The sequence below is a fragment of the Tursiops truncatus genome, chromosome 13, assembly GCF_011762595.2.
Source record: "Tursiops truncatus isolate mTurTru1 chromosome 13, mTurTru1.mat.Y, whole genome shotgun sequence".
NCBI classification, from domain to species: Eukaryota; Metazoa; Chordata; class Mammalia; order Artiodactyla; family Delphinidae; genus Tursiops; species Tursiops truncatus.
Genome location: NC_047046.1, coordinates 12,693,189 through 12,721,092, shown reverse-complemented (window position 1 = coordinate 12,721,092; position 27,904 = coordinate 12,693,189). Strand labels below are relative to the sequence as shown.

Sequence of the window (27,904 nt, the reverse complement as noted above, 5' to 3'; positions counted from 1 at the left end):
AATTATTATCAATCACATAAATTACAACTCTGCTGGGGTTAGGATACTGTCTTCTGTTTCTTAATTGACTGATGGTCAAACTTTCTGTCTCTAAATACTAACCCCATTATTGATCTTCCTAATGATGGATCTGAATGCCTGAAATTATTCTTTGTAGCTTAACATTCATCCTATTATCAGAGAAAAATAAGGTTATTGTATCGTCCTTCCCAGCTTTATGTGACCAATAAAAGGGTCATGTGGTTATCAAAGCAGTTTTCTCAAAACTTATTATTAACATGCATCTCTCTATTGTATTTTTCTCCCATTTCACATCCCGTGGAAAAAAACATACTGTTAAATATTAAAACTTAAAGTTTTCTTAAGGATTAAAGTTTTCTTAAGGATTTAAGTTATGTTCAATTTTTGAGGTTTGAAAGGATGCTGCTCTTTTTCTTATACCTCACCTAATAGATAAGTGAATAAAAGAGGAGAAAGTAACATTTTTCTCCTCCGTAATTCTAAATTTGGCTAAATGCCACAAATAAATTGTATTCTTAAATTTACTATTAAGTACCAGTCACTGATGGGCTTCCCTGGTGGCGCAGTGGTTGAGAGTCCGCCTGCCGATGCAGGGGACACGGGTTCGTGCCCTGCCCCGGTCTGGGAAGATCCCACATGCCGCGGAGCGGCTGGGCCCGTGAGCCATGGCCGCTGAGCCTGCGCATCCGGAGCCTGTGCTCCGCAAGGGGAGAGGCCACAACAGTGAGAGGCCCGCGTACCGAAAAAAAAAAAGTACCAGTCACTGAATATTTAGGCAAAGCTTCAAAAGACAGACAGAAATTCACCTCTCCATATCCCTGATCTCTATTCCTTTGACCCAAGGATTCAAACTGATACCTAGAAAGACTTCCAGTTTGACAGCTCTAGGGGAATATGCAAACCATGTAACTACCACAAGGGAGCTGTCAACTGAGCAGCTTCCAGCTTAGCCCCTTAGGGCAAGTGCCCTGACCAATGCCCAAGGCCCAGAACCTCTTTCTTCCTTCTAAATATGCATTGAAATTTCCTATTTGGGACTTTATTGTGCAAACAAGGTCCAGAAGAAGCATGATTAGGAATCTCCTTCAGAACCTTGAGCACTGCCATCTCTGCAGTCTTCTCTTTGTGTCCCTTCTCCACAAATAGTTTTTCCATTGTTTGCAGTTAGCCCGGGAACTAAAAAGTGAATCATTTGTTTTTTATTTGTTTTGGAAGAAGACAGTACTTATTATTTGTTTGCTAAGATTAAGGGCAAGAGCCTTGGTAGCACAGAGATCTAGCTCTGCCCCATAGCAGTCTCATCTCCCCATCTCTCACCACCACTCCTATCACTGACCTCACAGGGTTGCTGTGAGGAGTAACAAGACACAAGTACCTAGCAAGCAGTATGCAGAAAGGTCCTGTCCCTCTCCCAGAAAATGTGCTCTTAGCTCTGGCACTTTCTTAGTCTTTTACTGAAATTCTCTAGGTCTCCACGTTCTCACCTGTAAAACCAAAGTAAATAACACAAAGCTGCAGGTATATAGTGAAGACTGGAAATAATTTATGTTGAGCATTTAGCACAGTATCTCAATAAATAATAGTCTTAAACAAATATTAGCTCCCTTTCCTTCCAACTTGAAGTTGTTTTACTGAGTATCTCTATCTTGGTTGCTTTTTATTCTACCATTTCAATTTGTCTTTCAGAGCACATCCAAACCTGTACTGTGGACTCTGGGAAGCATGATTACCTTTCTACTGGTGCCTTCTCTTCGAGTTTCAAGTAGAGGCCAACTGATTAAACCCATACAGAGAGGCTATAGTGGCACCAGGGAGCGCTATAAAGAAATTCACTTTAATGCTATAATAAGGCTTAGGTGCTTCTCAACTGCAATAATGTGAGGCATACCGTAGCTTCAAAAAAAATTTTATCATGAGCAATAAGAGCCTGCAGGTTGTAAATGCTAAAATCCTTGGCAAGAGACAAAATATGACAATACAAAAGGCACTAACTAAAAACAGTCCCAGGATACGTTAATAAAATCTGAAGAAGCAAGGAGGCAAGAGCAATAGGGAAAAGTTATACATGAATTGCCATAATTTAGTGGCAAGTTTGGGCTGGGTCATCAAAAGAAGGCTTGGTATTCCTGTTTGTTTGTTTGTTTAAGATCTTTAACTCTCAGGACAACGCTTATTGGTGGCTCTTCTGCAATTCTTAAATTCTAACAAGGAACTACTCTAATTATTTAGTCATTACTAAAACAACGTTTAAGTCTCTATTCTCATGAACCATCACAATTAATCTAAGCTTCATTAATTTAGAACTTTGTCACAGAACTTCTGTCTAGATCACTCAAGGAGTTCTCTTATTAGAAGTTATCTCTTGCTATCTTCATTGCTGTTAAGCTGAACTTTCCTCTCTAGAAGCCAAGTCTTTCCTTGAGACACCATTGTGTACATGTCTTTGTTACTGCTATTTTCCTTTCCACGATTCTACCCCAAGTCATCCAAACCTCAGATTTAACAAAACACATTTAACTTCAAGAATCTTTTCTCTTCACTAGAACCCACATCAGTATCTTCCAATTTTCACCTTTAGCACTTAATATTCCACAAACCAAGACACTAATTATATATAGTGTCTTATCTCTAATTGCTTTAAGTGTTTATATCTTACCTTCCTGATAATACTAAGTTCTTTAGCAGGACTTTGTCAAGTTATCTTACTTATGTCAACCAAATACCAAAACAAAACGATTTTTTAAAAAAAACCAAAAAGAACAAAAAAGAAAACTGTTAGAAAAGCTACTCACAGAACACAGATAACAAAGCAAACAAATTCTGAAATTAGAAAATTTCCTATATAGTCCTATATGCATGTCTTGGATTGATCTTCAACACATCATCACTCTCTATTAAGTAAAATAAAGCAATGGAACAATGGGTAGGGTATGGGTACCATTTGCTATACTATGTGTATAGAAAAGGGAAATATATATAACACACTGTATATCTGCATAAACCAATCGCTGGAAAGACAAAAAGAAACAGGTAATATGATTTAACACTAGGAGAGAAATTGGCTGGCTGGGCAGTGAGTGGGGAAGAGACTTTTTTTGCCTATATAATTTTGTGCTGTTTAAATTTTATACTACATACATGTATTGCCCATTCCACATAATAATTTAAATAAGATAAAAATAATTACTCAGGGACTTCCTGGGTGGCGAAGTGGTTAAGAATCCGCCTGCCAATGCAGGGGACATGGGTTTGAGCCCTGGTCCAGGAAGATCCCACATGCCGCAGAGCAACTAAGCCTGTGTGCCACAACTACTGAGTCTGCGCGCTCTAGAGCCCGCGAGCCACAACTACTGAGACCACGTGCCACAACTACTGAAGCCTGTGCGCCTAGAACCCATGCTCCACAACAAGAGAAGCCACTGCAATAAGAAGCCCGCACATTGCAGTGAAGAGTAGCCCCCCACCCCGGCTCAACACAATTAGAGAAAGCCCACATGCAGCAACAAAGACCCAACGCAGCCATAAATAAATAAATTTAAAAAAAAATAATAATAATAATTACTCAGAGAGCTCATCAGTTGAAAAGAAAACACTTTCAGGTATGTATATTTTAGTGAATTATCACAAGAATTAAAATGCTGTGCTGTGCATAAGATTTATTATGACAAAGACACATACTCATCCAATCATTTCTCGGGTATCTATGAAGATTCTAAATTCTAGCCCTTATATAACTTTGTAATCAGACAAATTTTTACCTTAAAAATTTATTTGTAATCAATAATCACTCCTCCTACATTAAAGGTATAATCATTAACCTTATTAGTGAAGACAGCATGAAGAACTGAGAAAAATAGCAGTTGTGAAACTAGAAATGCCTAGATCTGAATCCTCAGCTTTCTAGTTGTGTGGCTTCTCAGCTAACCACTTCAGCGTATCTGGACAGCAAATTTCCTCTTAAGGGCAGAGGTCAGCAAAGTTAGGTACCAGGGCCAATTCCATCCCATTGTAACCGAAAGTGGGGGTCTGGCTGCTCATCACTCTAAAGCCAATAAAGAGGCAAGTTGGTGGAAAGGAAAGTTTGCTTTATTTCGGATGCTGGCTACCAGGGGCAGGGCAGACTCCTGTCCAAAGGCCGACTCCCTGCCACTGACAATCAGTGGGCAAGAGCTTTTATAGACAGAGGGAAGGGGCTACAGGTAGAAACAGCAGTCAGCTCTGACAGTCATCTTGAAATTGGTCATCGGTGGTCTGACCAGCGTCGTCATCTTGACTGTTTTAAGTACAGTTAATCTTCAGTTCCAGGATCGGTTTGTTCCCATTTCTTTGAGGTCACTTCTCGGAACTGTAGCTTATGTCATGGCTACAGTCTGGTCATCATGTAGTTAACGTCCTTCACCTGCTGGGGTTTTAGTATCTATAAGACAGCTCACAGGGTATGGCTCAGAATATTATCTATAGCCCTTGAGGAGAAGCTAAAGGTCCTTGACTTTGCTTAATGAGTAAACTATTATTATCATTTGGTCTCCTTTGACTGTTTTCCTTTGTTTCTGCATTTTCTCACTTCTCTGATTAAACTTATCCTTTGGCTAAAGTTTTTCCACAGAAAAAAGGCAGGCTGAGGACATGGGTGGGAGTGGGGGGAGGACCACAGGGTCCTGCTCCATTTCACGGTCACCTATTTTTTGTAAAATAAAATTTTACTGGAACAGTCTATTGCCCATTTGCTTACATATTGTCTATGGCTGCTTTCACAGTGCAATGTCGACTTGACTAGTTTTGACATCAACCATATGCCCTGCAAAGCTGAAAATATTTACTATCTGCAGGAAAAGTTTACCTGCTCCAGCCTAAGAATAAAATGCAGACAAACCACATCTTTGTTGAAATTTTTTAAAGTATTGGAATGCCGAGCAGGCAGCAGGTCAAAACTATTTTCAAAATAACATGAAGACATTATTTATCCTTTTCACTCTAATTTTCTCCAAGTGCACAATGGAGTTTTCCAGAGGCTACATCGTGTGTGATGTCACAATAGACTACAAGCAGAAGCAGACACAAGAATACAGCTGTTTTCCCTTAAGCCAGAGTTTAAAGAGATTTGCAAAAACAGTGCCACTCTTCTGACTAAATATTTTTTTCTTTTAGAAAAGTGTTATTTTAGTTAAAAAGGTTGTGTTAACATATAATGGGTTTGTTACTGTTACTTTAAAAAGTCATAAATATTTTAACTTTTCTCAGTTTTAATTCTTTGGAGTAAATATTGATAAGTATAACCCAATAAACAAAAGCTCTTTTGGATGCTCAGTAACGTTTATAGGTGTTTTGACAACAAAAAGTTCAAGAATCTGCTATACTATAGCTCTAGTGCATCACAGCAGCATGATTAACTGGCCTACTAGAACAGTCAATACACTGGGCAGGGATTGTGGATAAGCACAGTCGTTTATTAATCATGGACATTACCAGGACAATCAATGACAACACCCCATCCCTCAAGCTGTTTTTGAAGGAAAATTTGACAATTCTCATTAGAAGCTCCTCAGGGGACTTTTTAAGACATTTACTCAAGGGACTTCCCTGGTGGTCCAGTGGTAAAGGATCCACCTTCCAATGTAGGGGACGTGGGTTCCATCCCTGGTCAGGGAACTAAGATCCCACATGCTGCAGGGCAACTAAGCCAGCGTGCTGCAAACTACAGAGCCCATGCGCTCTGGAACCCGCGCGCCACAACTAGAGAGAGAACCACACGCCACAACTAGAGAAGCCCACGTGCCACAACGAAAGATCCCACATGCCTCAAAGATGATCCCGTGTGCTGTAATGAAGACCTGACGCGGCTAGCTAAATAAATAAATAAATAAGAGAGATTTATTCAAAACTTTGAAGTAAGGTCAATGGAAGACAGCTTGTCCTTTCAATGCCATATAGGGGAAATGCCCATCCAAGGATTATCTAGTGCCTCAGTTCCTCAGCTGTGCACCAAACCCCCCAAAACACTGCAGCAAATTCACATGGATGTGGTGGGATATTTTAAATCTGGTGGCGGGGGGCGGGCCCCTCAGCTGTGACTATGACATAAAGTAAAATCAATATGGACAGGAAATGAGAGTAGTAGCATCCAATCTGATTCCAAGGTTTGAGAAGTTGTACAGTGCTCAACAGGCATACATGTCCTATTTATCAGCAATTCTGGGTAAGAAGAAAATACATTTTATCCTTTCAATTTATGTTCATTGTTCAAACAGCTACTAAGTTGTAGATGCATATATACCTATTAATTTTCTAGAAAAACCTAGCTACTCAAATACTCTTTGAACTGGTTTTCACATCTTACCTGTTCTTTCACTAATTAATGAGTTGATTAAAATGTATGCCATTTGTTCATTTTATATTTGCATTAGAGTCCAAATTTTACCTTTCTGTGAATTATACTTTAGTGTGCTGAAGTGACCCTTTTCCAGTGTATCTAGAAATAACTCTATTTTTAAAAGCTAAATTTTCAAGAATTCACTAAGTAATCATCAAGCACTATGGAGGGATGTATATATAGGAATATATAAAGTATCAAGAAAGACTCCATATACATTACTATGTTCAAATAAAGGACATATCTATGTGTTAGAATTCAATTAAACTCTCATAATTCTATGTGGTTTTCTGAATTTTACTATTTTTAATAAATACATTCAATCTTTTTGTTATAGGAAAATACACAACAGATTTTTTTAAGACGTTTGGAATGACTTATGAACACATTCTTCAAACAAAGCAGTATAAAGGAAAGCTTTAAAAAGTGGGTGAGTAATATGGAATTAAATTCCCTCCAGGGAAACATTTTAATATTATTCATTAAACACAGGGCTAAGAACAAAAGAACAAATGGCCACATTTGTATAATTAGTACTTTTAATGCCAGATATGCCAGTAAACTAAAAATATAGATAACAATTTATTTTATCCTCAACCTCCCACTTTTTTTTTCTATTATTCTTCACTCCATATCAAATATTCTTATCTAGACCACTCTTCTCATTTCAAGCTACATAAGTGATAAATGTGTTTAAGAAGGAAAAAGCATAGGAAAAACGTTCCCCTTTTTGGTACCCTTATGAGGAATGGTAGGGAAAAAAGCAAAGTAAAAAGCAAGTGCATAAATATGTTTCTAGAAGGTCTGAATGACACCTGTCCAAGTGAAAAGAAAATCCTGGAAGTGGTGGTGGTTTGTAAGGAGCTTCCTTCTTTCCTCATCTGGTAATTGTGACTGCTGGATCCATTTCTGTCTGGGTCACTTTTCACCTATGCTGCCTCCTTTTATTATCCAGGGTAGCTATCTCACCTTACTACTAAAGACACTTGGCTTAACGTTACCTAGAAGTGTATTTTCTATGTGAAATATGGAAAATGGACTCTCATGCTTTATAGTGAACCTTAATAGTCAACAGGCTTCTTTATAACTACATATGTATATGAGACCAAAATCAAACCTATGAAAATACTTGGTGTAAAGGAGGTGAATTTTATGGAAGTTCTATCATCTGCTTTTAATGCATGGTTTATATAAATTATACAACTTTCATATATATAAATAATATTAAATGATCTGAAAATGGAAAAATAAAATGATACATAATGCTATTCCAAAATTATGATCATTTAATTTTGAAAAGTTGAATGGTTTCATTCATAATATAGTGAATAGTATATAAAGTGCTTTATAAGAATCTAGGAAGAAATTTATGAAACAGGCTTTAAATAATTTGTCTAATTATTTAGACTTTCACATTATCTCATTTAATCCTCAAAACAACCTATATAAGGTAGACATCATTATACCTTTATTATTATTCCTACTCAGAGTTTAAAAAACACAGGAACAGAAACACAGGATATAGTAAGTGGATCAGTTTGACTGTGCTTCACTGAGAACATAACTAGGAGTTATAACAAAGTTCTAAACTTCTGTCATTTACTCCCATCAATAATACTTGTAATAATGTATATGTATGTGCATCAGATTCCTAAAAAAGTCGCATGCACAGAAAGTTCTAATTCCTGAAGTCAATATTTATGATTCTGAATACTTACACTGCGGGTCAGGATGATTGGCCCCTACTCATCTGCCTCACCCCAGGTTCAGCTCCAACTTGGTTGCTCGGTAACTTCAGCTGTTTCTGAAAATAACTGACTTGTTCAAAGGAGTTGCAGGAGTACTGCATGCATCCTTAAAAGAGATCAGATACACAAGGTGCCAATGGCCCAACTGAAGGCTTCTCCATGATATACTCAGAAGAATTAAAAGAGCTCTGAAACTTGGGAAGCTTAGTTTACAGAAAATCAAAGCACAAATACAGAATGCTTTGCTCTAGCAGCTACAGAACATACCCTGTATTGTACTTCAAACACACAGTCACGTTCGAACGTATCCATAATATACTTCAACTAAAGCATCCTCTGGTTTGAAATGTACTTAGCAAGTATTTTATTGAGTCTTCACTGGGTATTTTTAACAGCATGTGTTTCTAAGGGTTGGGGGACAGGGAGGCCTTGCCATTATTAAAGTAGTGTCCTTTAGTATTGTAATTTACCTTTTTGAACCTACAAAACACGCTTAAAATGATGAAGGGTAATACAAGACAGTACATGTTTAATTTAATACTTGAACATAGAGACTGGGAAAAGGAAGGGCTACTGGGATAAAGTTGAAAAGTAAAAGCATATAATCCCAATTTTTCTGTTTTCACAAACTGGGTGTTTATGGGCTATCACAATGTCTTATTCTTTCCCTAAGAAACTCTAGTTGAAATCAAGGCCTAGAAATACTTAAGGACACAGCAAATCATTAGCAGAAGAAAGCTGTTATTTATTTCAGGAATGTGAACCATACTGTGATAGAAAGCTTCAGTTCTAGATCTTGAAATGTTAAGTAAGAAACAAAGGAGAGGAGGTGGCATGCTACAGTGAAATTGATAGAATACTTTAAAGACCACTGAGACAAACTCAAAATTCTCCAGCTAATAGTCCAATTTTCTCATTCAGTGAAACTTACCTTCTATAGTCTTTTATTTTTTAAAAATTCATCTAACGTAGAAATACTTTAGTCAAGTGTCTTCAATTATACATACTAAGACGTTCCTTTGTTTTCTTAGATTCTCAGTACCAGATAAACTCTGTAAACAACACTGGTCAATTTCAGTGATACATAATAATCCTTCAAATGTTCCCCAACAATGCTCCCTCTTCTGTGTGCAACCAATTAGAGAGGGCTCCTTCTTTCTATGAGGCCTGTTAAGATCTCAAAATGTGTTGAGTCTGCTTCCACTAGCAGAATTGCAATTCATGGGCTAGCAATGGGGGACAAAGTCCAACAGGGTATATAACGTATGCTTTCTACTAGGGAATACTTGAATTAAAGTAACCATCATAAAGAGCCCAACTGCTCAAACTTGAAACTTGAACAAACCACTCAGTAAGAAATAATACTGAGGAAAAACTCATGCAAAACTGACAATTATAAGAAACAAGGATTTTAACCCATTTATAAAAGATAGTATTTTAAAGGATCATCTTTTAAAATAAGCATGATAAAGAGAATGCTGTTTTAATGACATAACTCAATATTTTGTTTTACACTAAATGAGTTTTAAGACCTCATTTTTTATTTTGATCCTAGAAAACTAAATAGATTTACAACAGAAAGAAGTTCCATTCAGTTCCTCCAAACCTGTAATATCCTTTGTACTAGGGATTGTAATAGATGCTGAATAGAATAAAAGGAGAAATAATGATGTATAGTAAACACCAAAATAAGTATGATTCTGTTTTAAAGATTCAATTTAGGAATAATGAAGGAATGGGAAAAGGAGGAAGGAGAGTAAATTCTCATCTTCCTTAGTACAAATTCAAGAGAAAAATAAAAATTTTAAAATAATAAAATAAAATTCAAAAGAACAGTAAAAACATACTGTTGATAAATATAGAGGTAAAATGTCAGAAACAAACAGCCAGAAAAGACGCCTCAGGGGAGCAGCTCAAAGAAGAGAGATCAAAGTTAACTTGCCAGGGAAGACAGAAAGAGTGGGGGAAAAAAAAACACTAACAAAAGAGAAATGGAGTTTAGACTATGCTAGGAATTGTGAAGGGCAACTATGGCTGGACAAAAGGCTTCGACTGGGGAACAGGAATGCCCGATAAAGTTTGGGTAACATCCTAAACACTGACACCACATTATGCTCTTATGTGGGAGAGTGCTTCACCAAAAGTAGACTAACAGAAGGATACACAGAGCAGAGGGATTAGAAACATAAGCAGTTTGAAGTCAGAAGACCCAGACAGGCAGAAGACTGTAACAACAGACCAGATATGAACATTATAACAAAGAGGAAGCTTCAGTTACATAATTTAGTATTTCATCTTAGCACTCACAGCGTTCTATATTCTTTAGCCATAAATATTAAGTTATAATAATACTTCGAACTTACACAACTATTAATAAAACTCTACATGAAGTACACTGTCACTCTCTCCTGTCAGGTTCTCAGATAGGAATTTAATACTTTCTAAGAACCACTCTTAATAAATCTTTATTTTTATAATATCCTCTAACACTCCAAAAACATCAAAGAAGTAAACCAAATACTTATAAAGTACATTATGTACTTTCTGGAGACATGCCTAGATTCTACAATTTCCCTAGAATCAGAGAACTGAAAAACTGAAAATTATTTTAGAAATGATAAATGCTAAAACTAAAGTCCAGAGGGATTCAGTAAGTCCCACAAAGTCAGACAGTTAATGGAAGATCATCCATATTTCTAGATGGACTGGTGATCAAGGAGAGCTCTGTTTCCAGCCTAGTTTCAGTCCTCTAGGAGGAATTACAACAATGATATTCACAAAACCTCTCTAGTATATATATACATTTCTAAAATAAATGTATTTATTTTATTTATTTATTTTTCGCTGCGTTGAGTCTTCGTTGCTATGCGCGGGCCTTCTCTAGTTGTGGCAAGCGGGGGCCACTCTTCGTTGTGGTGCACGGGCTTCCCAGTGCGGTGGCCTCTCCTGCTGTGGAGCACCGGCTCCAGGCACGCGGGCTCAGTAGTTGTGGCTCGCGGGCTCCAGAGCGCAGGCTCAGCAGTTTTGGCGCATGGGCTTAGCTGCTTCGTGGCATGTGGTATCTTCTCGGAACAGGGCTCGAACCCATGTCCCCTGCATTGGCAGGCAGATTCTTAACCACTGTGCCATCAAGGGAAGCCCGATATATACATTTTTTAAAGGTGTACCTCTTACTGTAAGGTGTTTAAAATCCTTTTTGAAACTGACAGTATATATTTAAACTGTGAAAATAAATTATTGATATTCAGGATATAAGTTTTTATTGTGTACTTTTTAGACTGCTAATAGGACAAAAAACAAAAACTAACACTGATAATTGCCTTTCAGTTATTAAGAAAAAAAAGTAATTTTTAAAAAGTAAACAAGCTACCTCTGGTTGAGCTGGTCTTTCAATTTGACACTCTATGCATAATGTGTGAAAGTACAAAGCAGAGTGCCTGGTACATGAAAGATACTTTTAAAAACAAAAGACAGTACCACTTAGTTTTATCATAGGCTCTTATTAAAAGTTTGTCTCCTCCCTTCCTAGATCCAACAGTTTTCTACTTTGCAGCTACTTATAACAAAATATAATAAGAAGTCTACGTTCCTATCTTCATTTCAACTGCCATTTGTAACTCAGGCTACTGCAACCTGAAATTCACTACTGCAACCTGAAATTGACTACTGCACTGAAACTGCTCATGTTATGTCCATCATGGCTGCATAACTGCCTTTTAGAATGTATTTTATATGGTCTCTCTGGTAGACACAGCTGATTAATCTTGAAACTTTAAAAATTCATGGTTTTGGTGACACCGATCCTCCTGGTTCTCATTTCTCACTGACCTTTCCTAGTCTCCTTTATGTACTCCTTTTTCTCTACCCATCCTGTAAATGTAGATGCTCCCCAGGACTCTAACCTCACTGTCTTCTCACTTTTCACACAATTCTCAAATCCAAGTGACGAAATACACAGAACCTTTTGATATATCTTCCATCAAATAAACCAGCAGAAAATGACTACATTATTTTATAGATCCACCAAAAACAGACAAAAAATATGGTAAAACTATTATGTTGATTAATAAATCCAAGTTGTCCCATTACTATTATTTATGAATTTCCCATTGGCTAGTCCTTGTTAAAGGTACCACATCACTAATGACCTTAATTTTTCTGGACATTAATAAGAGATTCCCTTTATCTTTCACACTGTAAGTAATTGTTTACATGTCTGTCTACCCTCTAATGAGAGATCCCTTTCCCTGACTTTTCATCTTTGCACCTCAAGAAGGAAACACAGATGACTGGGCTATAATATAAGGGAAGTACAGGAAAGAGGAGGATGGGAAAGAAAATAAGAAGAGGTGAAGCGATAGGGGAAGGTGAGGAAAAAGAGGGAATGAAAGTTTTAAAGTGCTAAAAAATATTCTCCTACATCAAAATATTTCATCTTGTTACACAAAAACTGATTTTTGCTACTAAAACCAAAAGACAAGGGCATCTCTTGCACATTAGGTAGTGTTAGAACATAAAAAAAGAAGTTAAAGAAATAATCTCAGGCTTAAGAGTCAAGAAAATATCCAGATGAAATGACACAAAAGCACCCAAAGTAATGTACTTCCCATTGTGTATGTGTGTGTGCATCTGTTAACAGCACACACAAAAATAACTAGAATAGTTGAAAACATGTGAGGCTATTTGGAGTATCACCCCACAGTAGGGCAGGTTTGCTCACAAGGAAGAAGTGGTGAGTTAATTCAGAAAATGCACTGGCAAGTTGGTATTTGTGTTAACTCAGCTACTGTACACCTGATACTAGGAAAGATCAAAGGTCCAAACTGTTATTGGGGGCAATCAATTATTTTGCTAAAATTGGCATTCAAAGACTAAGGAATTATAAACTTCAAATTCTGTGGTAGTCAAATGTGGGTTGAAACTAGACTAAATTAGAAAATAAACACCTTTCCAATAGAAAGAAACTCCATCATTGGAACAATTTCTAAATTATTTTAAAAGAACATATTTTTTTTACTGGTTTGTTTTTAAGAATATTCTGAAAGCAAAGGCTTTTTCAAGTTCAACATACCTTAGAAATCAGAAATTTTGTATGCTTGATGTTAGTTGTCACAACTCTTTAGGACAAAGCCAAGTTCTCTTTCCTACTTATTATATTCCCAAGGATGAGTAACAAAAGATATGCTACTATAGCAAAAAAACGATATAAATTTCTTTTATCTTTTTGAAACTGCCTGGTCAAATTTCTATAAATATCCCAAACTTCATCTCATATCTAACACTGAGAACTCTTTTACAGTCCACCAGCAAATGATTTAGTTTTGCTATCAATATGGAGAGAAATGATAGCTCAAAAAGTAATATGCTATTAATCGAACAGGTGAAACCTAATCATCAATATGTTCATTTGTCGCCACTATTAGAATTATTTTAGCTTACATAAAATAGTGTGTTAAATCGTCTTTTTAATCTATTGAAAAAAGTATCTATAGGCTAATATCACTACTTTAAAAGTGTATTCCTTTTATCTGGGTCTAATGATATCAAATAAGAGAATTCCTAAAAATATTAATGTGTATATACAATGTGTTTAACACTGGGCAGCAAATTTTCCTCTCTCCTGGTTACTAAATCGGTATGTACTAAAAAAAAAAAAAAAAGAAAAGAAAAAAAAAGCTTCAAGAAGATTAATTTGTTCTTGCTTTTTCTCAACTAAATTATAAACTAGCCACATAAATTAACTCATTTAATCTTCACAATAACCCTCTAAGATACTGATTATTATCAATTCAATAACAGCAAAAATAAAAGTTCACCCCAGAAAAATTAAACAACTTTTCTAAAAGCAAATAACTTGTAAAGAGAGGTACGGGATGTGATCCCAACTCTTCTTATTCTAAATGCCCTCCTCTACAGGGCCACTCTGTCCATCCAAAATGACTTAAGCCCTGAGATCCTGTTTCAACATCCAAGAAGATGCTCTATTTTCCACTCAGAGAATGAGTGGAAAAGTCATTACACCTAATAAAGTTTTATTATAGCAAATGCTGAATTTTTAAATTGAATCTTTGCTTTAAAATGTTTTCTAATTGTTAAAGTCTTCTAAAATAGTTTTTTTAATCATCAATATTTCTACACTACAAGAAAACGAAGTTCCACGAGGTTCAACCACAAATATAAAGTCTTAAAAATAATAAAATAACTTAATTACATTCCTCAGAAATCAACAGCCTCCCAGTTTTACACAAAATCAAATATCCAAATATATTACATGTATTATTTACATCTGGCTTGCTTAAGTTAGGAAGACTCTGAGTATCTAAATAAAGTGTAAAGATATACAAGCTATACAAAGATCATTAAGCACATCTGACTTTTAAACATTATTTTTTACATTAAAATACTAATTGCTACTCCTTCAATCCCTTTTTTATTTCTACATTTCTTCTTCATCCCCAAATTCCTCTCAAATCATCACACAAACATCTATACCTATTGATCTAAAGTTTTAGGACTGGCTCAGTCAATTCATCAGTGACCAGCTGTGAGAATGCACACTACGCATGGAGAGGCACACTAGGAATGGCAAAGAAGAACAATGCACTAAAGCAAATCCATATATAACCATTCAGACTCCTCGACAATAAAAGTCCAAACTTCTAAGTCCTCTGTAAATTTTAGGGAAATGCTAAGATGAATTATGTCCATGAAACATTCATTAGTTAGACCAAATCGATAAAAATAAAAGGAAAAAAAAGTTCCTCTCCATCAATCAAAGCATCTGTAAACAGAATCACACCCATGCACACTAGTACCTTTTTCTAAAATCTGTATTATCCTTTACAGGCAAACTTTGATACACATAATACCTACTGTCTACTTAAATATAATTTTTAATAAATCCTAAATGTACTAAAAAGAGGGAAATATTTCAAGGAAGTTCATGGTGATTTGGGGGAAAAAAAAAAAAGCCAGGCCCTAATTTATCTGATTTGAAAAAAGAAATCCCAATTTTCATAAATTAGATTTAGTTAATGAGGAAGTGGTTACATTGCTCAGAAATCACTTCATCAAAGCTTTAACACAACCACTTCATCAAAGCTTTAAGACATACAGGCTGGAGAGAAGGCTGCTATTAAATCTCTTACAGGAAGAAGTGGCAGGAGTAGCCAGCTGAAATTCTGGCCAGCTATCCAAAAGATCTAATCTACCACATAAGGTTTCAAGAGCACCTGTCTGCAGCCAGAAGGTGGGACCCTTAGCTTAGGGCAAGTTCATGGATAGTAAAATAGAATCAAGATTGTGTACCCAGCTCTACAAAAAAAGAAATAGTCACCAACTTCCAATTAAATCTACACTGTGTTCAAAGGAAAGTGAGATAAATATTAGATTTTGACGGTTTTCGTTTTTGATTCTGGCTTGATTGATCTAAAACTCCGTATTTGTTTAGTATCAAAGGCTGCCTTTAAAGCCATGCATATAATAAATGATGGTTAAAAGTTTAGGATTATTTAGAGAAGTAATTCCCAGTTCTGGTTTGACAACTGTCAAGGATGTGTTGACTGACTTTTAAGGGGCATCAAACAATTCTACAAAAACTGTCACCATTTGAATTCACTCGACTGTTGATTTAAAGTTATGCCACATAACACTATAAGGAAGAAAGATAAATTAGAATAATGAAAATAACAAAATAGAGTAATTCAATTCCAAATAGTGTGGTTATAAGGGACTTAGACATGGGTTACTGATAATCATTTTTCTAGTCAAGATTTAATATTCCACAAACATTTAATAATAGAGTATTTAATAAAATGTGATCCAGGAATCTATTTCAAACATCTAAACTACTAACATTATTGGAAAATAAATAAAAGCTACTTCCTCCATTCACCTCTTCCCCAAAGATAGCTGTGGTCAAGCAAAAGAAACCAAAAACCCAAAAGAATTCTAAAGACTCACCTTTTGTTGACCGGCTTTTCATCTTTTTCATAGGGTCGGACAAACCATTTCCCAATCCTAACGAAGTTCTTATCCATTAGGCACCTACAATAATTACATCAAGAATACAGTTTCAATAACAAATTAGCAAGTCGCTGAATTAATAATCACAGATAAGATCCACCATTGAAAATAAAAACATCACCAATTAAACTGTCAAAATGTTTTCCTAGTACTTAAAATTCTTACACTATACTTACTGAAAGAATTTTCTGACTTTGGGTATAGATTTTTATTATGTATTATTCTTATACATGTAAAAAAAAATCAGAATTAATTGGCTGATATATTCCTGAAACATCTCACACTTTTGAACTTCAAATCCAATCACACTTCTATATTAACTTTTGTGTGATCAAGAATGTTGGGAATATAGGCAGCATTTCTTAAGAGTACTTCAGAGATATTCTTCCAAGCCACTGACACCCTTTTTGCAAGTTTTAATGCTGGATCTTTCTTGCTTGGTGTGTGGTAGTCAATTCTTTAGCAGGGATTTCGGTAATAAAAGCATAGCACAGCCTCTTCTAATTAGGTATTTTCCTTTTGTAGACATGGTAAAGCACTTGATTATGGCTTTGCAAAAAAATGAGGAACTGCAGTCATTTCTTCAGTAATGAATATTTTGCTTTCTTCATATCTAAATTGTGCCCCGCTTCTGTTTTCATGCCGTTTTGTGTACATTGTTTTTCCGTGTCAAATCACAGGGTACTCTTTCTGAAGACATGTTAATGGCAACTGAACTCAACTCATATAATACCCAAGGTGCACACAATTCAGCTGAAGTGACAAAAATATAAGTAGCTATGCTCAAGTTCACTAGAGTACAGGCAGATGACAACTATATCATAACTCCAGTCAATTGTGAGATGCCATCATTTGTAAAGAGCATCCCTAATTTTAACAATATAAAAATGTGGGAGAAAATGTGCATTTTGAAACTGATGAAATACAGTAATCTCTAATACTATTCAATGAAATGATACGTATTTTGTAAGAAAACCTGTCAGAAAGGTGGATATAATTCTTCTATACAAGGTTCTACCTACCAGCAAAAGAACAGCACAGCAATTCTTTGTTGAATATTCAGGCAATTCTGCACGTGGCTTTTGGCTCTGTAATTTCCACTCCATCAAGGAGGATGGAAACAATTCAAGCCTTCACCCAACTCATTACAGATTTGCATTAGTAAATGGCAATAGTTTCTGCTGGCCACAATGTAACTCCCTATGGGCAGAGCCAATCTGAAGCAGTGTCTCATCAAAAAGTCACTTGCTTCAACTAGTTTTATTTTGAAAATGAACTTCTACAACAATCTTCCTTGCTCACAGTGAAAAAAAAAAAATCATTTTCAAAGTAACCAGTCTGTTTTCCTAGGATGATAAGTAAACTTGCTTTTTAGGGTTAAAGACTATATGACCCCATTAAAGTTAGAATAGAAAATATGGAATACACAATAAGGTGAAAGTGCTCAAGAAGCAAAACTGAAAAATAAAATTGCCACAGTTTATTCCCTAGTTAAGGGACTTAACTGTGTTTTTTAGGTAGACTACATATATACTGTCACATTTCCTCAGTTCTTTACTCATTTTTAAAGCCCAGATCTATCTTGTAATTGATTAATGTTTCTTTATTCTCCAAAAGCTGTTATTAAATTGAAGGTGTATCTTAAAATCAAAAATGCTTAGAATGAAAGCAATAGGACATGTACAGAATCACATCAAACATTAAACAATGTCTTCTACTGACACACAGCTTCACTTAAATAAATACCACTTCATTATCTCATAAGTCTTGAAGGTCAGAATTCAAAATAATCATTTATTCAACAACAGAGAAAACATGAATTTACAGGTTATGGATAGAAAAAACTTCAAGGCTTTAGACAGTATAATATGAAAGAAAAACATAAAATATCTCTGATTAAAGAGGACAATGTACAAAGTTTGTTTCAAAACCCTTGCCCTTCTATGAAGTAAAACCCACAAATTCTATTTACTGTTTTCATTCCAGAACAAATGAGGGATTGGAGTGGAAGAGCAGCAGTGCACAGCCAAGACCACTCAAGGACAAAGGCAAAAGGCAAAAAGCTAATGAAAATGCTGGGAGCCTAACTCTCTGTGCTAATGTATCTCCTGGAGTTTCCACTACAGATCATATTTCTTTGTCAGGCAAAGTCAACAAAAGGTTATTATCACTAATACACAAAACAGCCATGGAAACTACTGATTCTTCAATCCAAAATCATCTGGTTCCAAATGAGAGTCATGAATGATTTACGTGATTTTCAACCACTAATCAGCTTCTATGTGATCAGTGATTTCCCTCTCACTGAAAGGAAAACATGAAAACACACAATTGCACTGAATGAGCAGTGTTTTTAACACAGTTTGGATTTGCAACTGACTTATTTCTGCATAAGGGAGTCGTCAAAAGTCATACTGTCACCAGTGATGTGGCAGAAAGTTAGCAAAGTCACCAAGTACCTCAGAGAAGGTTGGGACCAAATTAATGAAGACGCTGAATGTGCCCCCTTTCTCTGCCCTGACCTGCAACTCAATAGAGAATTAAAGAATTGCTGAGTTCGATGTAGATATGGTTAAGTATGAAGGCAAAGTTTCTTTTTACTCAAAAAACAGGTAAAAAGAACTCAGCAACTATCACCATCAATTTTTACACTCCTCAGTCTCTTAAATCTCAACTGTGGTTGGTCCAAAAGAGAAACTCTCTCTGCCTCTCCCTCTCCCTCTCTCTCTCTCTCTCTCTCTCTCTCTCTCTCTCACACACACACACACACACACACACACACACACACACACAGATACACACACACGTATACAGATACACATGGAGCCTCCAAGACTAAGCAATACAGAAAGTATTTCCATCTGGTGTTTTGTACTTTAAGTTATGGGAAGAAATGTGATGAGACATGTGGCTTTGCTAAGAAAGACAGTTCTACCACCTGATTGATACCTGGGACTATGCTGGCTCAGGAGCAGATAATATATTGTGGTACTAATAAGCTCTTGGTTCTCAATCATTCTGGGGTCATGATTCTATGTTTTAAAAAAAATCTAATGAAAGTTATTATAGACTCTTCCTCCTAAAAACCGCAAGGAAAAGCAAAATACTACATACAATTCCATAGTGTTGATGAACTCGGAAGCAGATCCTAGAGTGAGAACTTCTGTACTAAACACTACCATTAATCACTACTAACCCTGCTTTGGCCTAGAATCCCTGCCTATCCCATTATATCCCTTCCTCCTCTATTTAATTCTATTCATCCTTTCTGTCCCAGATCAGCACAGCATTCTAACATCTACAACTCTGTACTTTCTCCACTGAGTTGTAATGAATCATTTCTGTGGCTCTTTTCTCCCAAGAAGCTATGAGCAATTTGGGGGCAGACACAGTTATCTACCTTATTTACTGGCAATATTCAACAAATATTTAAGTGCCTATTATGTAATATGCTTTATGTTCTGCTCTAAAGTAATAGGTCTTCAATAAATATCTGAGAAATGAATGCTATTATACACCAATGAGTATTTTCCCATTTGCAGTATAATACTGTTACCCTTCTTGTTTGTAACCACTAATCATGGCCAGACTCACACTGTTATTTGAATTTTCTTGTGTGCATGTGTTTGAGGTAGAAAAAAATTATGTACTTCATTTCTTTGTAGTCCATCACCACTCACTCCAGACTAAAATCATAGTAGATACTCAACGTGTGGAAATTCACATAGGTGTTAAAAAACTTTAGGAAGGGACTTCCCTGGTGGCGCAGTGGTTAATAATCTGGCTACCAATGCAGGGGACACCGGTTGGAGCTCTGGTCCAGGAAGATCCCACATGCCGTAGAGCAACAAAGCCCGTGTGCCACAACTACTGAGCCTGCGCTCTAGAGCCCGCGAGCCACAACTACTAAGTGCGCGTGACACAACTACTGAAGCCCGGGCGCCTAGAGCCCATGCTCCACAACAAGAGAACCCACCGCAAGGAGAAGCCCACGCACCGCAGTGAAGAGTAGTCTCCGCTCACCGCAACTAGAGAAAGCCGTGTGCAGCAACAAAGACCCAACGCAGCCAAATATAAACAGAAGAGAAGAGAAGAGAACAGAACACAATAGAATAGAATAAATGTTTAGGAAGACTGGCACTACTGCCCATATGTTTTAATTATACTTGAAGAACAAAGTTAAGCAAATCTTTTTAAGAGAGAGAATGCTAAGGTATAAAAACTACAGAATATCAGAAATATAATTTCCCTCTTTTATAAGTCTATCAACCTTTATTTTACTGTTTTTGAGGGACAAAATTTATATTTAAGTTGATAAATATATAAACCTAGCAGACAAACTTCATCTGCCAAAAAGTGCTTTAAATCAACATCACAAATAGTGCTAAGACTATGTATCAGTTAACCCTGGCTGTCCACTCAGTAATGCCAAGCATTGTTATTGAGATTTTCAAAATTACCTTACTATTAAGATACGACAAAATTCTGTAAAGTAGTTCAATATTATCTTTAAAGATCACAATGTGATTTCAGATTTATAAAATGTTTAGTAAGCAACAGTTCTAGGTAAGTATTCCTCTTTAGAAATAATTCCAAGCCCCCTACTACCTCCCTAGAAAATCACTGTTTCAAGAAGAAAAGAAACAAACACGTGCTGAAAAATAAAAAAGAAATCAGGTTGTGTGTGTGTACATGTTTCTGTGTCATGCCCAACAGCTCTAAATAATTAACTACAAGAATAACCTGACTCTGAAGCTGGCAAGCCCCAATCTCTAACCCCAAAGCCATGGGCTGACCTGACCTAAGTTTACAAGAGCCGCAGCCGCAGCCGCAGCATAAATCATCAGCAAGCCATTTCGCAGACGGGATAGTTGGGAGGTTTAGAAGGGAGCCACCACTGGCCTGGCTCTTCTGTGCCCCTCATATTACGCAGGTGTGACAGTTTTCATAGATTTAAAAAGTCCAAGGATAGTGTTCCTCTACCGCATCCTCAACTAAACTGCCCCTCAGTGTTATCATCTACTTACAGAGCTACTTAGATAGACTAAATTTTATATAACTTCATACCAGAACATCCTCACCAGCATCAAAATCTTTACCTTACCAATCCAATTTACATGAAACATGTATGAAGTCTCCTCCCAAGAAACTGCAGTGCTCTCAATTCCCAACTAAAAACAAAAAAAACCCAACCCATATAATTTAAGGCTGAAGAAACCTTTTTCAACTAATCCCTTCTATCTTCATTACTTCGGATTCCTACTGTGCCCTAGTGGATGCTGTCTCCTCTGGCCAAGTAATTCCTATTATTTCCACCCTCTCCAAAATCTCTGCAAGGCTAAGGTCTTTTGTAGGACTAGCCTCACCTGAAACATCCATTTGACTTTCAAACATTTAGTGTCTAATCCCACTCTCTAACCACACTAATAATAATAATAAATTTAAAGTCTTAATCCTTTCCCAGTCCTAAAATATTAATAGATGAAATAATTAGTCTTAGGGTGAACATGTTTTTCTCTAGACATTTACAATTAGATATATGCTTTCATTCACTTGTGTCTACAATGTCTGTAGTGTCTCTTCCTTTAATGCACATGCCCCTTAGGTCTAAAGGCTCATTTTTCTACTTCTTTTAAAGAACTGCACACTGTAGCAATTTAACAAAACAGGAATTTATTAATTACTCATTTCCAGCTCCTCTAATCACCTTATTTACCAAAGGATCCTCAGTGTTGCAGTATCACATAACCATTTCTTCAACTAGGGCTATACTCTATCACCATTCTCTACTGAATATATTCGTCGCCTTGAAATCCTTGAACCGCCACATCCAAGGACCTTGCTCCTTTGCCCTCTGATAATCACCTCTATTGGATCACAGTACCACAGGGCATTGAAAGCTACTAATTTACAAATATAATGTTACTGTTATCATATAATTCCAATTTTCTCCATGTTATTTTTACTGTACTTTTCCAAATTGAGTATCTTCACTCTAAACACCAACTCTTGGCAAATAAGAAGCTCTGAGCCAAGGCAATTTTACAGCTGTGTTATAAACTACCGTGGGTGAATAGGCTGACAATCCATTAGGAAAGCAGCACCAATGGACTACTCCAAAGAGCCATTATGTTTTACAAATATCAAATACCCATAGATTAAAGTCTCCCTAAGTAAGCATGGACCCGACAGAGCGTAACAGCTTCAAGAGACCCGTGTAATCTTCCATTGTGTGCAAAGCAATGATTTGCATTTTAGAGGGGGGAAAAAAAAACACAACAAAACCTTTCCATCAAAATCAGCTGTGTTTAATTTTAAAAAATTAAGAAAATTATAATTAAAGTATACTACCACACATAATAACAATTTGACAGCATTATGGCAGACATTTTAAGTATTTCTTCAAAGCTACAAAAGCAAGATTTTTGTAAGTCCCATATGTGGTGCAAATCACTGAAGCATTAATAAAAACTCTGGGTGATATGAACTGCACACATATCCTGGATTTGTTTTAAAGCTTTTCAACCAAATGTTCTACTTTATTTAAATAGTTACATGAGAAGGATATGGTATATTATGAAAACTATACAAATTATAATAACATAAGAGTAATAGCCATTAAATCTGCAATGTTAAAAATGCCAAATGAAATTTCTGAAAAAACCTGCAGGTTTTTGTTTTCCAAACTCTATTCACAGCAAAGTGCTTTTCTATTACTGAGTGTGAGACAACCTAAACTTAAAATACAAAGTGTAACCTTTGACAAGTTCATTAGAAATACATACAAAATCCCATGAAATTGCAAAGACTGATGAAGACAGTCTGAAATAGAGCATTATTTTTAAAAAGAGAAAGAGAGAGAAAGCAGGCACAAAAGGGTGAAGCGGGGGAGTCAAGTCAAATTAGCATATTCTATAGAAGTAAAAAAACAAAATGGTATTTTATTATTCTGGTCATTTTGCCAAAAAGGGATAATTGATCATTAAGAAAACAGGAAGCACACTACCTTCTAAGAGAGGAAAAATAACCATGATTGTATGATCTAAAACCATAAGACTTAGAAGGCCTACACACTTTCAGATACTGAAATTGTGACTCAGAAATCACAGGTGAAGAAAATACCGTAAGAAGCCAATATGGCTCAAAGGTTTCAAAAACATGTATAAATACACCGATAATTGTGTCTTAGAAACATATCTGTGTTTTTAGTAATATAAACAGCACCTGTTTGGAGTATAGGTTAATAGAAGAGAGAAGACCTCAATTAAGAGGTATGGTAGATTGTATCCTTTTCCCAAATATGTGCTATCGCTCCCTGTCCCACTGACATCAAGCTTGGCCATGTGACTTTGGTACCTCCCACTGATGGATAATACCTTCTCATCCACTTGACTTTAAGCTTGGTGGTAAATGTCCTGGTCAATGAAATATGAGCAGAGATGGCATGTACCACTTCTGAACAGAGGCTTCAATGAATGCGCTATTATGTATTTTGCCATTGCTCTTTGCTCTTTAGCAGGAATCTTTGACAGGGGGTGCCCCAACAGCATAATTCCTGCCTGGAGGTAAGAGGACATAGAGCAGTGCTGCAGTAAATGACTCACAATGGTCAGCAGCATGAGCAAGAAATGAACCTCAACTGTCAAAAGACAGTAAGAGCTTTCAAGGTCTTTTGTTACTGCAGCATAACTGAGTCTAACCTGATTGATTAAAGAGGCCACTGCAATACTTCGTGAAACACTTATGAAGTTTTAAAGTAGGTCAGTGGCAATCAAAATGAAGAGAACTGAACTGACTAGAGGAATATCTGGTAGGCTGGAGGAAAGCGGTGAGGATATATAATAAGAATATATAAGGATATATAGTAATATATAGTAAGAACCACAAACAAGGAAAAATAAATAACTTAGGGGACCAAGAGAGTAAACAGGCCACCCCATGGAAGTAGGGTTAGATGAATTATATATGACCCCCAAAGAACAGAATCAAGGTAAAGAAAAGAAAACTACAGGGAGACAGACTTCTGCTCAGCATAAGAAAGACTTTCTAACAGTGAGTATTCTCAGAAGATGAAAAGAACTTTGGAAAGTTCGGCTCACATAATCAGAAGTATTCAAGGAATACATAAAAAGGATATTATATTTAGAATGGTATTCCAGAATTAGCTGGGTAAACAGACTAAATGACTTTTAATGTTGTGTCCAACCTTGGAAATAGTAATATCAATACTTCTGTTAGCGAAACTAAGTCAATCTTATCTAAACAGAAATGCAAAGACATAACAGAAAATTGCTGAGAGTAAGATAGTAAACTGTATTTCAATAAATTTAGGTTGTAAACAGATAAGTAAGTTACAGCAAGTGCTCTAAGCTATGAGAAGAACAAAAGGGCAAGCATGTATTAGCCAACCCAGTTTCTGTTGACAATGAATAAAGAGAGCTAAAAACAATCATGTAAAATGCTTCCCTGTCTCATGAGTAGGGTAATTTTCATTCATATAACACAGTTACTTAAAGTTTGATGAAAAGACAATATTATTTTAAAGGACAAAAGAACTATTAAAAATTTTCAAAAGAATCTCAACTCACCCATTCTAATAGTAGAAAGGGAGCGGAACAGCTTAATTATTCATTATTTTCTAAAAGAAACACTGTTTTGTTTCAAAATAAACTCCTATAGGAGAATTCAAATTAAAATACGCAAAATAATAATTTATGGGGAAAAGGAATTAATAATTACTGAAAATAGGTCAAGTATTATGTGGCAGGCATCATATACAACATCTAACAAAAGCTCAAGATGCATAGTATCCTACATTTAACTTAAAGGGCATTAACTAAGACTTTGTGAGGTTAGGGCAACTGTCCAAATAACAGACCCTGAAATCAAACCAAGGCCCAACCCAAAGTTCTTCTGAACTATCTCAAGCTTTATTGCATGACATACTGCATATGACACAATTAACTTTCTTATAAAATAATAATTCAATCTGACCTAGACTACAGTTTCTATCATAAACTCTGAATACATGAGCACAGAATGAATTAATTTTCTGCATTTCTCTTTTCTCCCAGTTTTTCTGCTCTTCTAATTTTCTTCCAACAAAGAAACATGCTACCATTTAAAACACAAAATACTAAAAAGAATACAATTCAATCACAAATTCATTAATATTTTTCTGAAAAGAATTATGATATAAAAAACAACACAGTGAGCTACAATTTTTAAAAATATGTACTTTGTTCCATATACATTAAAAAATTATTGGGGCTTCCCTGGTGGCGCAGTGATTGAGAATCCGCCTGCCAATGCAGGGGACATGGATTCGAGCCCTGGTCCAGGGAGATCCCACATGCTGCAGAGCAACCAAGCCCATGTGCCACAACAACTGAGCCTGTGCTCTAGAGCCCGCGAGCCACAACTACTGAGCCCGTGAGCCACAACTACTGAAGCCCATGCGCCTAGAGCCTGTGCTCCGCAACAAGAGAAGCCACCGCAATGAGAAGCCCGCGCATCACGAGTAGCCCCTGCTCACCGCAACTAGAGAAAGCCTGCACGCAGAAATGAAGACCCAACGCAGCCAAAAATAAAATTAATTAATTAATTTTAAAAAATTATGTTAAAAGGACTGTGTTTAAAGGTACATTAATTACTATACAGATATAAGAGCTTTATTCTGGCACAGAATTATGGAAATAGTAAATTTTCCACATTTTCCTGAAGGGACTTTGTGTATACGTGTGTTTTGTTTTGTTTTGCAATGGGAGAAAGAACTGCCAAATATCTGGAATATTTAAGAGTACTCAACTCTTAAAATCAGTGCTTCTAAAATATACTGCCTTAGTAATAGATAGCCTCTAGGTCTACTCCAAATCACAGAAGCAGGAACAAAAGTTCAGAATGAAAAATAGATAAATTTGGTGGGAAAAGTCTTTCTGAGTGACTTAAATTATGACAACTTATTAACTGTAACTTAAGAATCCTAAGCAGTGATATTACCCTAGATAATAGCTTGGATAAGAAACTTAAAGGTACTAGAATGTCCTTCCAGTTTTGATCACCTAAAAGAACTATATATAAACTCAGGGAAGGAAGTACGAAGTTTTTCCCATAGACATTCTTAAATAATCCATTCTTTCTCATCTATGCCTCCCCTTAAAACACCATCCAGAGCCTGGGACATATTGTTATGCCAGCAAGTAAGGAGGTGCTCAAACAATGATGAGGACAGGTCAAAAAACCACAGGAGCCCTCATGAAGGGGCTTCCCCCCGGCCGAATCTGCAAGTACTTAGGCATCAAATTAAATGATAGTGATAAATTATAATTCACTGAGTAGAACAGGAATCCCTCTTTTCCAAATTTATATAGATAGAAAGATTAAGGGAGAAAGAGAAATACATAATCAATCCATGGCAGAAACTGAAAATCTTTTCCTTACAAAAGAATGCCAACAAATAGAAGGAATGGTGACATTACAGTCATACAAGTAATAACTGATAGAGACAAGGACCACCAATAGAAGCTTAACCAAGTGACTCAGAATTTCATAACAAATGGGATAATTACACAATCTCATTGGATCTGGCCACAAATTACTTATTAATTTCAAAGACAGAAATAACAAAGATCATAGTTACTTATTAATCTACAGTGGAGAACCTTGGCAGAACACCACTCACAAGAGGGATCAATGCTAATAATCGTCAATAATGAGAGGCTCAACAAATGGGCCTCCTCTTTCGATACACTGAGAAGGACACAACATGATTTCTATGGTACTCCTATTGAAGAAGCATAAACTAAATCTAATCATGAGGAAACTATCTCAAATTGAGGTACATTATATAAAACATATGGCCTTAACTCATCCAAAATGTCAATGTTGAGGAAGAAAAAGAAAGGTTAAGGAACTCTTCTAGATTTAAAATGACATGAGAACTAAATATAATGCATGATTACTACTAATCTTGGGGGAGGGAAGTTAAGCTAAAATGAACGTAACTGGGACAAATGGGAACATCTGAGTTGAACTATGGATTAGATAATGGCATTTTATCAAGGTTTTATTTCCTAATTTTCATAATTGTACTGGGCTTATAGGAGAGGATGTCCTTGTCCTCAGGAAATGTATACCTAAATACTTCGGAGTTACAGAAAAAGAATCTCAAGTGTGTAAATGACTCTCAGGCGTTTAAGGGAATAAATCTGAATGCACACACATGCACACACGTGATTCACATTGGGTGCAAAAGCAGGGTGGGTGAGAGGGTGAGGAATCACACAAATTATAAAGCAAACTGGGCAAAAGAAAAACTGTTAGTGAAGCTGTGTGAAAGGATATATGGAGTACTTTGTGCCACTCCTAGAAATTCTCTAAGTTTGAAATTGTATCAATATAAAAAGAAAGAAGAGATTTATATACATTTTTATAAAGTTGTATGTGAAAGTGTTTTCAGAATTACAGGAAACCCTCTGAGTATCTAGCATTATACGTGGGTGTGTCAAAACCACCGTGATGATATTCCTTCTCTTACCTTTCTAACAGATTGTGGATCGCTTTGAAGAGCAGCGTCCGACATTCGTAGGAAAGGCCATTTTCCCAGAGTCCTTCTTCCACAACTGAAAATAAAACAAAACAAAGCAAAACAAAAAAATGAACCAGTAAGCAGGGCATCCAAATAAAAATAAAAGAAACTTTAAAAATATTTTTCTAAAGCAAGGTTAATGAGCTAATTTAA

General features: G+C 36.1%; 1 protein-coding gene across 6 annotated transcripts in view; it reads right to left on the bottom strand.

The window, feature by feature from the left end:
• MED13L (mediator complex subunit 13L) overlaps positions 1-27,904 on the bottom strand; it is a 296,141-nt gene that overhangs the window by 106,330 nt on the left and 161,907 nt on the right. For all 6 annotated transcript variants that reach the window (XM_033836938.2, XM_033836939.2, XM_073790130.1 and 3 more), the window contains 2 exons: positions 27,701-27,785; positions 16,102-16,185 (listed from right to left, as the gene is read on the bottom strand). In XM_033836938.2, the coding sequence (XP_033692829.1) occupies positions 16,102-16,185; positions 27,701-27,785 (169 nt within the window). Of the gene's footprint in view, positions 1-16,101; positions 16,186-27,700; positions 27,786-27,904 lie in introns of those variants that run through there.